The sequence below is a fragment of the Tubulanus polymorphus genome, chromosome 11 (assembly GCF_964204645.1).
Source record: "Tubulanus polymorphus chromosome 11, tnTubPoly1.2, whole genome shotgun sequence".
Lineage (NCBI taxonomy): Eukaryota > Metazoa > Nemertea > Palaeonemertea > Tubulaniformes > Tubulanidae > Tubulanus > Tubulanus polymorphus.
In genome coordinates this window covers 5154807-5168019 of record NC_134035.1, presented here as the reverse complement: position 1 = coordinate 5168019, position 13213 = coordinate 5154807, and the positions used below count along the sequence as shown (strand labels likewise).

The 13213-nt window shown below is 39.5% G+C and overlaps 1 protein-coding gene across 1 annotated transcript in view; it reads right to left on the bottom strand.

Moving 5' to 3' along the window:
- Positions 1-13213, bottom strand: part of LOC141913221 (liprin-alpha-1-like) — an 85984-nt gene that overhangs the window by 7945 nt on the left and 64826 nt on the right. Inside the window, exons 14-23 of the mRNA XM_074804695.1 lie at positions 12394-12611; positions 11632-11872; positions 10820-10849; positions 9156-9245; positions 7960-8099; positions 4766-4858; positions 2018-2217; positions 842-923; positions 676-757; positions 203-403 (exon numbers count right to left, since the gene is read on the bottom strand). Of these exons, the coding sequence (XP_074660796.1) occupies positions 203-403; positions 676-757; positions 842-923; positions 2018-2217; positions 4766-4858; positions 7960-8099; positions 9156-9245; positions 10820-10849; positions 11632-11872; positions 12394-12611 (1377 nt within the window). The remainder of the gene's footprint in view (positions 1-202; positions 404-675; positions 758-841; positions 924-2017; positions 2218-4765; positions 4859-7959; positions 8100-9155; positions 9246-10819; positions 10850-11631; positions 11873-12393; positions 12612-13213) is intronic.

The window sequence follows — 13213 nt, the reverse complement described above, 5'->3', positions numbered from 1 at the left end:
TAAAGAACGCAAGCTGGGATTTGAAACTGAAGGGCGTCATGACACTCTGCCACATTCCTCCCTCACGGGAATTTAACAACACTCTGTCCCTACCTCGCAAAGAATCAGTACGAACATTTCGCAATCGGTTTCAAATCATAAAAGCATGGCCAAGTCTCATGACGCGACTAAGCTCTAATCGCATTTCACACAAGTTACTTACAGTTCTGGAAGTTTTTGGTGCAGAAGGACTCGTAAGGCTGACCATTTCTTGTATAGCTAGGCGTAGTTTTAATCTATGTAGAGGATTGCTAATACCGATCTCGCGTTGAATTTCCTGGTCGGACAACGCGGACATTATAGCACCGCTTTTCACGTTGGCTCTACACGCCGCCACGTACCACGCCGGCATTCCTACCCATAACTACAATTGTAAGAATATTCAACACATTTACTCTATACGGGTATCGCAGCAGCATACTCTATCAGCTGTATAGTCAAAGTTATTTTTATGCCACTGCTCACAAAACGCCAACATTAATCAGTGTACAAATTTGCACAATCTAACGTAAATTCATGAAAATACCCTGCTGTATATAACGCTAAATTCGTTTTAACGCCGTGTTTTTCATCGGTCCCAATAGTGGCATTATCAAGGACTATTACTGTACTGCTAAACCTCACAGTTGGACTTACCTCTAACCAGGCGACTACCGTTGGACCATTCCATAATGCGAAAGGTGTACCCGCTTTCATGGCTTCCTCCAGTAATTCACTTCTTGAAAAGAATCATCAAACCGAATCGGTAAAATCAAATGCAATAGACAAAATAGAGCGGCTAATCGCCCGAAGTGCGACTTACTTTTTCTTTTTCCGTCGATCGAATTCCGATTGTTTTCCTAAAGTTCCGCTAAGTAACATCGTATCACCCGACGCGCTGATATCTAAATCAACATAATTAGAACCTGAAAAACGCAACGATAATTTCATCGAACATAGAACGAAGTCTTCGCTGAGACTAGAATTCCGAAAGCATGGCTTCAAATATGGACCCATTTTACGTGACCATTTACAGAATAACGTAAAAATAAGTTTAAAATATATCAAAAATACCACGTCACTGCCACAAGACTTATATTATTAGGGCATCATGCAGTGGGACCAGTTGCAGAATAATATAAAATATGTTAAACTGCCAAGTCACTGCTGCGTGTAGGACATCGAATGAGGACCTACACATTTGACCACCAGTAACAGAATAATGTAAAATATGTTAAAACAGCAAAGTTACTGCTGTGTCTAGGACATCGAATGCGGACCTCTAATTGATCAACAGAATAATGTAAAATATGTTAAAACTGAGAAGTCACTGCTGAGACTAGGGCATCATACGTGGACCCACAGTGTGACCACCAGTTACAGAATATTGTAAAAATATATTTCACTGTATGGATCCACAACACTACAGGTTATACTATAACCATGGACACACGCGCGCATGCTATATTGTGGATATAACCTATAACCTAGAGTACTGTGGATATTGCCTAGAGTACTGTGGATATAGCCTAGAGTACTGTGGATATAGCATAGAGTACTGTGGATATAGCATAGAGTACTGTGGATATAGGCTATATAGCCTAGAGTACTGTAGATATAACCTAGAGTACTGTGGATATTGCCTAGAGTACTGTGGATATAGGCTATATAGCCTAGAGTACTGTAGATATAACCTAGAGTACTGTGGATATTGCCTAGAGTACTGTGGATATAGGCTATATAGCCTAGAGTACTGTGGATATAGCATAGAGTACTGTGGATATAGGCTATATAGCCTAGAGTACTGTAGATATAACCTAGAGTACTGTGGATATAGCCAATTTAGCCTAGAGTACTGTGGATATAGCCTATTTAGCCTAGAGTACTGTGGATATAGCCTAAAGTACAGTGGATGCAGTGTATGCTAAAATAGATATATTTGCTATTAGCTGTATAATATAGCAATAGTTATGTTATATCATCAGATTTCTCAACTTACTACTAGCAACTGCCTGCATAAGCATCATATCACGAGGTGAACCGTGGTCTTTCAAGCCGACTTTCACTTTGTCTTTTTTACTGAAGAACCGACCCAGCGACGATTTAATGCCCTTCTTTTTCGTTTGTTTATGCAACGAATCTTGACTGTTACTCGTACTGCTCAGAGGACTAGGTGTACTGTGACTTTCACCCGAACTTCTGAAACGAACCAAATCCGGTGTTGGAAGTTGAAAAACATCACAAAAAACAAAATCTTGAACATCGAGGTAAAAATCGTTCCGGCCAGATTTCATGAAGTACCAGCAAAATTCTACCAAAAATGATGTACGAAATCAAGAGGTTAACCCATGCAGAAAATTAAGAAGCATTTATTTCCAAATTTCTTTTTGGATTGCTCTTCGTTCCAACAGTTGGTAGTAGATCATCAGGAAGTCAAGATGCTCAATTCATAAGTTGCTTAACATTATCACTAATATAGTTCTGGTTAAACGAATAAACAGGTACATGTATACTATTAATAATAATACTAATAATGATAAGAATAATCATAATCATAATCATAATGAAAATGAACATTGTTGGATATGACTGAAGAATGTTAATGTTACATGTAAATACGATAGTGAAAAGGAGACACAAATTCAAGCAACACTTAATTCGACAACAACTTCAAATGATAGACAACTTGAACGAGATGGAACAAGATGTCGCAAGATGGTCAAACGGCAATCTTCATATCAGTTCATCCAGTACAAGTCAATTTGTCCAGTTCCTAAGAACACTAAGCCCTAGTAATCCAGCAAACGAATTATCAACACTTCATATAGACTTGTATCGCGTGCAACGAGTTTCATTTCCGGAAATTCATTCATTTTGTTGACGAACGACCGATCAAGCGAGTAAGACATTATGTTACATCGGGTCCGAGTTGTACAAGGTACACAAAGTAAAAAATAACATGGAAAATCATGGGACTTTATATAAAGAATGTATCATATAGAATCTGGACCTGGCGATACTGCTGTATCGATTGAGCATCGAGCATCCCCTAGGCGGTCGTTCGTGATTTGATCCGGTGAAATGAGGACACCTCGCAGCGGATCCCGATTGATGAAATAAGAACCGACACGTCACAACGAACTCTTTCATACTAAGACCGATGATTAACCATTGTTTTTTTTTTACTCACACGAGACAAACACATTTGCAACTCGTGGAAAATACTGACGGATTGCGGAGGAAAAATGAAATGATATCACATTAAAAATGAAAACATCGATCGTACATGCTATACACACATGCTAAGAGAATCTTCAACGCTTATCGTCAACAAGGGACGAATTCATGAAAGCTTGCTTAGTTTAGTGTTGGAAGGCAGTTTTGGCTTTGCAAACTTTTCTGGAATTGCCACCACTTCCTGGCAGACTATTGTCAAGGAACATATTTCTATGCACCGCACAATGAATTATCTATTAATTGCAATGCCTTAGCAACACATTTCAACTGAGAAAACTTCTTAGAGGCTAGGGTCGGTGAAATGTTTCATTGGAAAAATACCGTATTGAAAATACCTGAAAAGGCTAAAGCGGACCAATAGGGGGTCTTAGTCAATTGTAACGCTTAACTCTAAACACATATCATAAAATCAAATTTAAGTTATATAGACATATATAATAAATGTTGTAATATGCATAAGAAGAACATAGAGAAAAGTTAAGACGAATATGAAATTATTTCAATCTCAAGGATAATATAGGTTAATTTCTCTTGAGTCTGAATGAGAAGTGACCTGTGTGGCATGCGACATAGAAATAGGGAGGACTAATAATGAACATAATCCTTGTTGAAAAAAACGCCCTAAACTGATATCGAAAATAGGTGGTGCTGTTAAATAGAAAACACTAATTTAACATCTGGAGTTGGAAATTAATTACAGTAGAAATAATATATACAATATGGCTTTTCCCCCCAGGAAATAACGTTTTGTTCGAAAATCAATGCCAGGAATCGCTGAACGCCATGAAAGGGGGAAAAACTATACAGATATGAAATATACAAAAATAGAGGAAGGGAAGTAATTATTGATACGATATGATAAATAAATAATACTCGCAATAATCGACTAAACACACTGATGACTAAATATTCATTACTTAGAAACAAACGTCCCATTATTGATTAATATTTATTATATAACGATAAATTATCATCAAATGAGAATCATCAATTAGCCTGAATATCGATGCTTAATGTTTTCTGATATTAGGATAGATGACTTATCGGTTCGACCATGGCTGATGCATTTGGACGTGGTCCAGTCAGTTTTATGCCATGGTTCACGTGCTCATTAGCCTTATTTGAAGATGGGTTTTGCCATGGTTTTGCCATTGCTATACAGTCATCAGCCCAATCATGAGGGGATCAAGAAATCAGCCATTCATCAGCCATGTCTCATCAATGGCTCGCCATTGGTTCTGATGCGGTTAACTAATGGTTCAGACGCAAGTTATGCCATGGCTCACTCACCATGTTTCACCATTGGCTTAACCTATCAAAACCATACCTTAGCACACAGTCGTGGAAGAACAATGGGGAATGGCCGTGATTGCTCTGCGTAATTTGAGGAACAGCTCCGAATGTCTCTTCATCAAAGGACATAATTCATAATCCTCATTCAAAATCAATAATGTATAGCGTCATATAAAAATAATGATGAAATAAAAACAGAGCAGTATTTTGTATATACCGTATATATCGCGGAATAGGGGTAGGTAACTCGCGGTTAACCAAGCTACTCAAACCCGGGTTACTCAGACTACGAGTGTCTATGTTGCTCTTACTGAAAATACACATAAGGGTCTCGTTTATAATAGATGTTCATCAAGCATTCATTCAAAAATGTAAGGCAAAATAATGACATCGAATATACACATAAGAAAGAAGAAAGGTCAGAATCAACGGACATCAGAGCGCTCGGCTTCGGTGTTCTGAAGAAAAAATTCCTCGGCATCAAAAAAATATACGCAAGAAGTTTTGAAAAGACGAAATCAACAGACAGCAAATTATTGCTTCGTAAAACGTAAAGATAGCGGCATTGTTCTATTACGTATTGTAAAAAGTAAAACGGCACTGCTGAAAAATAAAGCGGATAAAATGAAAATATAAGAGGAAGCAGGCAGGCAGGCAGACAGGCGAGCGGGCAGACGGGCGTCGGCTCGAAATATCTGAAACTCAAATATTTACACGTTTTAATAATATACAGAATACTGGCTGTGGTGGCCTTGACATTAGCGATGAAATGAATAAAATGACGAAATGTAGAATGACGACGATATCGAAGACAGAAATGTGACGGGGTCGGGTGGACATGACGACGACAACATTATATAAAACTATCTTCCTCCATGCTTAAACCTAATTCAAACTCATCGACAAATCAATTGACTACGTATATATATATATATATATAAGTACGATACATGGTGCGCGCGTCACTGGACAATTAACACATGCACACCATCGCCCCCTAGTGCGGAGACTATCAATCGGTGAACGTCGGAGATCGAAACTGGCGACAACATGTTTACTACAATAATCAAAAAACAAGGTGTCCATTCACTGACATTTTCCGTATCGATTTTAAAATTGTCTCGAGCTGTGAAATAATGTATGAAGCAAATGACTGAATGAATGAATGAATGGCCGCCTTGAAAGGGTACCGCGTAGCTATGATCAGACATTTGCTCTGACCTTGAACTTATAGGTTTCCTAAATACAGCCAAGCGGACAAGTTTTAAAACTACATAATTAGTAACACCTTTTTATGCTAAGTGCGAAAGCAGCCGTTTAAACGCATTTTTAGATCAATACGTCATCTGTCCGTCGAGTTCGTCAACCTGATCATACTATCAGCGCCCTCTATAGGTGTATTATAATAAAGATGGATGAAAGATGATGTCGGAGGTGTTTGTAATGAAGAACCAGACACATCGACACTATAGATCCGTGCTTTACAAATCACGCGCTTTACTAAAGGCAAGTGTAGAATGAATTCTCTCAAACCAAACGCGCAATACTACCGACCAAAATCACTCTCAAGTTGCTCAAAACTAGGACGAATCACAGATTTAATCGTCACTATGTTATTTGTCATTTCAACTTCATCCGACTTTTAAGCCACTGATATTCAGATAGTCAGTATCGTCGCACTACGAAGACACAGCAGAAGTGCGAACGATTAGCAGAAGAATTTTGATTCAGAGTTGTTGTCAGTTTATCCAACTAATGAGCCATAAATATTCGAATATTCATAATCATCACGCCGATAAAACATAGCGGATATATGAAAACAATACGCCGGAGAATTTCGATTGATTTTGGCCGATAGCGAGCATCTGGAGTTTCCGAATTCTCGAAAATGGATGCTGATAGGATTGCTGTTGTTTTCGTTTTTACCTGGAACACGCAGAAGCACAGCACATCGGACATAAACTAGATCCTGAATAGCCATGCCGGCACGGCCGGATCTGTAGTGCGGAGGGCTGGCTACAAAGCAAAAAAAAAAAAATATCCGCAAAATTAGATGAGATTTGCGCGCGTTGTCTCGGATGGGCGTTCGTTCATTCGTTCGTACGACCGGATGGATTAAGGATGATCAGGTTTCGATGATTGAGATGAGTCCCGTATGAAAACTGTAAAATATGTGATGTTAGATGCGACAATGAATGACACAGCCGCCTCGTCGCCAGTAGGGATTCGAGCCCGACCACTTAAATTCAGCCAACTCGACCATTATAAACCAGGTGCATATTTCCGAGTAACTAAGTAATGTGAAGTTAATGCGAATGACGATGATTTGAGTAATTTCCTTTCCATCTATGACCAAAGCAATTCCTCTTCGAAAGACTCGCAAAACAACCAGGGGCCCCGGTTGCTCAAAAGTTGGTTAAAGATAACTGGCGGATGAATACCATAGTAACAATGAAGTTTTAAATGTCACTATGTCAACTATCCACTGGTTAACTCTAACCAACTTTTGACCAACTAGCCCCGTTTTATCATTGATTTTAAATTGGTCAGCGCTGTCAATGAACAAAAATTTCCATCTTGGTTGGAATATTTTGAAACCATCAATGCACACATCCTGGTTTACTACTGTAGGTAGCGTCTAGTGAGGAAATCAGGTTGAAATCCCTACGACGGGAGGCACGACGGTTTAATACACGTGAATCGATGACCCTTTTACCGCGATCTCATCTCGCGAGCCTTCATTCATGCGAAATTTTCCAAAAACCTCTTCAGCGAACGAATGATGATGATGATAATGATGATGACGCAAGACTCTAATGAAGGCTCTGAGCGAGATTGATGAGCGATGAATATTAGTAAAACAAGAGAAGCTCATGTTAATATAATGAATCATTCTCCTAAATGACATGATTAGAGGTAAGGCTGTGGTTACATACACTGAATCTGTATATTCTTCATATCTGCATTGATTATGACCGATAATAACATGTAAACCAGACAAACAGGGCAGATTTTTTTTCAAATTGCTCATATTTGAAAAGGTTACAGCTTTGAATCAGACATTAATGCCAGTGTCCAATTATGTAGTTACAGTACGGAAGCATGTGTTTATGATGATTACATGATCGTCCAAATTCAAACCTGAAAAGTTACATTTCGTGTCCATGAAAATTCTGGAAGAGGCGGGAAATCATAGCGGACGTACTGTAACCGTTAAATTCAGAATAATCTAAACTACAATCTTTCATTTTGTGTCCGTAAACAGATTCAGAGTAAACCGCAACCTAACCGTCGTCATATTCATCAATGAATCGCAGGCTGTGAATCGCGCACATGAATCATCGTGATGCTCGTTGTTAATACACGTTTTATATGAGACAGGTGGCGCCGGTGGTGCTTTGTCGTGCTTACCTGCGTAATTCTTCGGTACTTTGCGCCAACGCCTGCGCCATTCGCTCGAGGCGTAACGATCGCGGCGTCGGTGGACTAGACTCGCATTTGATATGTGATCGACCGTCGTCTTTCGATTCGTCGATGCATCGCGCTTGAATCTACAACAGAACGCAAATATTCGAGCGAGCTCATTTTATATTCGGTCGATTCTTTTTTTCGCTTCTGAAAAAGCTTCAGCGAGTCGAGATTCATTCATAAAAATGGTTGCAATCGATGACCTTTAACAGTTCAGAACTTATCCGTTACCTCAAGAAATCAATCTATGCCTAGCAATGAAGAATAGTGATTTTGACTTGCGAGAAGATGAAGTCAACCGAAGATAAGAAAATTATCAAGAAAAAAGGTCTTTTTTACTGATTAATGCCGCATTACGGCTCAAACTATAGGATATCGTAAGAGACTGATAAAACAAGGCATTCCGAATTACATAAAACATAATCTGAATTAGACTCTATTTCTACTGGCCCGCACTCCACGGATGCAGAACATGCACATCTACGAAAGATTCTACATGCGATCGTTTTACAAGATGAGAAAAAATGCCTTTCGATAATGATATACACCGTAGAGAAATAGTGGTAATGATAGTGATCCCAGACACAACCATGAAACTGCGATTACAACGTTTACTAAAGACAGCAGCAGATGAAGTAAAATGGTTGTTGTTGTTGCGTCGAGGCAAAGACCGGGTCAGAATTTCAGTTTTAGTATCGATGAGTTGCACGTGATGCCACAAATACTGTACTCCGTGACATCACACGCACGAGATATCTACCAGAGCGTGTCAGTTACCTCCTCCCCGGCAGGGATTCGAACCTGATGGCATCGAGACTCGCCACGGTACAGAACCCTGCCACGCTTGACCGAGTGCGCAGCTTTGATGATGTCATTATTAGCCAATCAGATATCCTGTTTTACTTTAGCCCGGGTTTTTCCATTAACTCTATATCAGTGAAATTCCCCTCAGCGATTATACGAGCAATCTGATTGGTACCGCAAGTTTTCGTGCGCTAAACCTGCACACTCAGTCCGGTGAGGCGGGGTTTTGTGGCGTGGCAGAGTCTGGTGATCAGGTTCAAATCCCTGCCGGGAGAAGATAGTCTGCTAGGGCGGTCAGTTTGACCGAACGAATAAATCGATTTTGTCTCTCTTACCTGTGGGTCAAGCTCGGGTGATGTAAGGGCCAAATGAGGACTGGACGTTGAGTATGCATACATTGATTGCGCAGACATACCAGCCGGAGCCTGAAGATGAAAAGCATTTAATTCTAACATCTAAAGAAAGCCACCACTATATCGTTACTAGAAAGAGATACCACTAGCAGCAATGTTAATAACAATAGATAGAGAAATATCAAATCTACGCCTCCTAACAACAGATCATTCAATATGCGTGTAACTGGTTGGTTTTTCCATAGATTTATTTTGTTTAATATCTTCGACCATTCTTTATAATTGATATAAACTCTATCTCTCTATGAACAAGATAACAAAACGATACAAACTAGTGCCGCAGTCACATTACTCGATACCCAATCACACTGGAACCAGTCATACTCGATACCGAATCACACTGGAACCAGTCATACTCGATACCGAATCACACTGGAACCAGTCATACTCGATACCGAATTACACTATAGAACCAGTCATACTCTCTATACCTAATTACACTGGAACCAGTCATACTCGATACCGAATTACACTGGAACCAGTCATACTCGATACCGAATTACACTGGAACCAGTCATACTCGATACCGAATTACACTGGAACCAGTCATACTCGATACCGAATTACACTGGAACCAGTCATACTCGATACCGAATTACACTGGAACCAGTCATACTCGATACCATACTCGAAATCCAACACAGGAAGCCAGGACCAGGAAGCTATTTCTGCAGTTGCGAGTTAAGGAATGGAGTGCCAAATTCTAACTCTTCGATGACGGAACTGGTTTTACGTTCATCCTGAGCGTAATGTGACCACGGCTTACAATAAATATCACAATTTACTGAAATATCTCACTGACTGTCGGAGATCACAACGATCTGAATGTGTGTACATTACAAAATCTTGCGCCGAAAAAAGCGTCGCTTCGTGAGACTGGTGAGTTGGTAGAAATGAATGTGAATACATGTATGCCTGTGATGCCGCTATTCTAAAAAAGCTTTTTGCCAATGCGTTTAAGTATGCGAGGTGCTCTAAGGTTGAAAAGCTCGAGATTTTCATCCGCCACATTCAAGAGAGTGAAGTAAGCAATGTGCATAACAGTTCCGTTAGGTGCGAGGAGGTCTCTCAATTGAGAGCAAACGAGGTGAAAACCGGAATTATTCATATCGCAGTGCAACAGGACGATAGCGTGTCCTTCGTGACAAATACTCTAATTTCATTCAGAAATTGGTATAATACGGTGTTCTGCAATTAAGATTAATATTTTTGCAAGAAATATTTGCGGAGAACTGAGCCGAGTGTAACATGTATCGTAACATGAAATTGTAAGATTGATATAAGACTTATGTAAAAGAAGCCGAGTTTTAAAGACCTGTTTTAGGTTTAACAATTCTTGGTTGCAGAGTGCTACATATTGAACTTAGACCAATTAAAAATTTGCAAAATAAAATGGCTGATAGGACGAGCGGAATTCCGCTGTCAAATGTGCTGTGTTCTAAAATGCCAATCTTTGGTTTGAATGGCAGTGTAGCTTATAAATAAGTGAATGTTGGTGTCGGTACATATGTACAACAGACAAATAGAGAGAAAGAGAGCGAAGTGTCTTATCATTTTTGAAGACAGATTGTTTTTTAAGCAGTTACCGTAGTATTCAGTCTATTGCATTCCTGTAGCTGTAGCATGCGGCGGAAAAACAATCGCAAAACGTAGAATCAGATAAATTTCAAAGAAATATACATATATATACAGAAAACACAACCGCTGCGTCAATGAAAATAATAAACGCTGCCATCGAGTCCCACGATAGATAACTAACAGTCCAATAGGATGACTCGTTAATCTCAACGACCAGTGGCACACTCATAAGACCTTAAGTCATGATTGCACAACCGGGTTCAGACTCCATTCATAAGTCGTCTCGAAATTAGATTCAGTTGTCAAATCACTTATAGAATCAAGATAGGCTTGAACTGGTCTCAAGTTGTTAGATTTGCTGTAGAACCAAAATGAGCTTAGACTGATCTTAAGTTGTTAGATTGGCTATAGAACCAAGATGAGCTTTGACTGAAGTTGTTAGACTTGCTGTAGAACCAAGATGAGCTTTGACTGAAGTTGTTAGATTGGCTATCAAACCAAAATGAGCTTAGACTGGTCTTTTGTTATTAGATTACTTATAGATCCATAATGAGCTTAGACCAGTTGTTAGATTGGTTATTGAAGCCTTGCTGTGCAAACTGCCTAGTATTGGCTAGTATATCGATCTATGGTTTACGAATCTAGATACGAAATGTAACCATGTATGCATTTCCAGCGCGAGACTCGACGCAAAATTTCACAAGCAACAATATCGAGATCGTAAAAGTATCATTCGCTCACAACCGAGAATGAGAGAGAGAGAGAGAAGGGGAGGGAGTAAGAAATAACGCCCTCTATTGTCTAAGTCGTAAATACGTACCGTGTGGTATTTTTGTAATAATTCTCGACTGCTCTGCGATCTCGGAGTCGGAGTCGACCGACCGCTCACGGGAGGCGATCCTCTATCGTACGCGTTATTATTGTTTGTACCCTGGCGCCATCTTTGTTGTTGTTGCTGTTGCTGTTGTTGTTGCCCGACTAGGTCGATATTGCTACTGCTAACGCGACTTTCTAATTCTTCGGCTCTTTGTTCCGTCGTCTCCTTTTCTTCTTGTATTAACCTGAAAAATAGCGCCAAAATTTATAATTCCGCACGACCAAGTGAAACCAGAAGAGGCAAAAAACCAATTCCACTCGCAGCAGTTTAAACCAAAACATGACGTCTTCACGAAACGACTGATTTTGAACTGATGATACTGCAAAACTTTTTTGTTTACCAAACACAACTGATTTTAACCCTCTACGATGAACTCGGGTCTATATAATATTCACATCGATACAAACTGCGACAAAAAAGTGAAAACTTCCAAACACTCTTTAATTTCACTTCAAGCATGCCTTTTTACGCTAGGATTGATTTTGAACTGACAATTAAATCAATGATATTCTGCAACTTAGAACTTCAAACACAACTTATTTTAACCATCTATGATGAACTCAGGTCCGAAGAATATTCACATCGATACAAACTGGGAACGAATGACGACTTTCAAACTCTCTTCGATTTCACTTAAAATAATGGCTGAAACATAACAGGCTCATAGGTACTGATCGGCTGATTTCGTCACGAAACGATACTGACCTAATTTCGTTATTAATTGCATCTAGTTGTTCCTGTAACATCAACGCTAGCGTCTGTGCGTCCGTGTGCCCGGTGGGCGACAGTAAATCAACAGCGCCGAATATGCTCTCGTGATCTTCATTCACTTCAGTGTCGCTCACGTCAAACGCTTGCTGGACGTTCGCCAAAACGTGAGCTTGTTGAAGTTTCTCCCATTCCTGTTCGTTCAACGTGTTTATCTGTAAAACAAGGCGGAGCTGGAGTTAATTATTGCGTAATGATTGACAGCCCAGTCTCCTACCAGTGACGGATTTGATGAGTTTATATTTCATAACTGTCTGAATAAACATTTGATATAGACCGTTCTAGAAAAGGTAGCTACTTGTACAGAATAATTTGGTCAAGTTTCTGAAATCATTATCTTTGATGGCGAGGTATGATGTTTAAAATTCTACCAGTGTCTACTAAAGTATGATATTTTTTCTAAAAGTAATTTTAAGCCTTATTTCAGCCCTAGTGTATATTTAGGCGTTATTTCAGCCCCTTGTGTAAATTTAGGTGTTATTTCAGCTTCAGAGCAAATTTAGGCATTATTATGTTCCCATGTGTTACGTTAGGCATTACTTCAGCTCCAGTGTAAATTTAGGCGTTACTTCAGCTCCAGTGTAAAATTAGGCGTTATTTCAGCCCCAGTGTAAATTTAGGCGTTATTTCAGCTCCCATGTGATTCTGTTACAAAGCAAAGCGGTGTCAGAGTTAATGAATTCATACAATATGAGAGACACATTCTAAACGGTGAGTTAACCGTACGAGAATGGTCCCTCATCTTGATCGAGCCAAT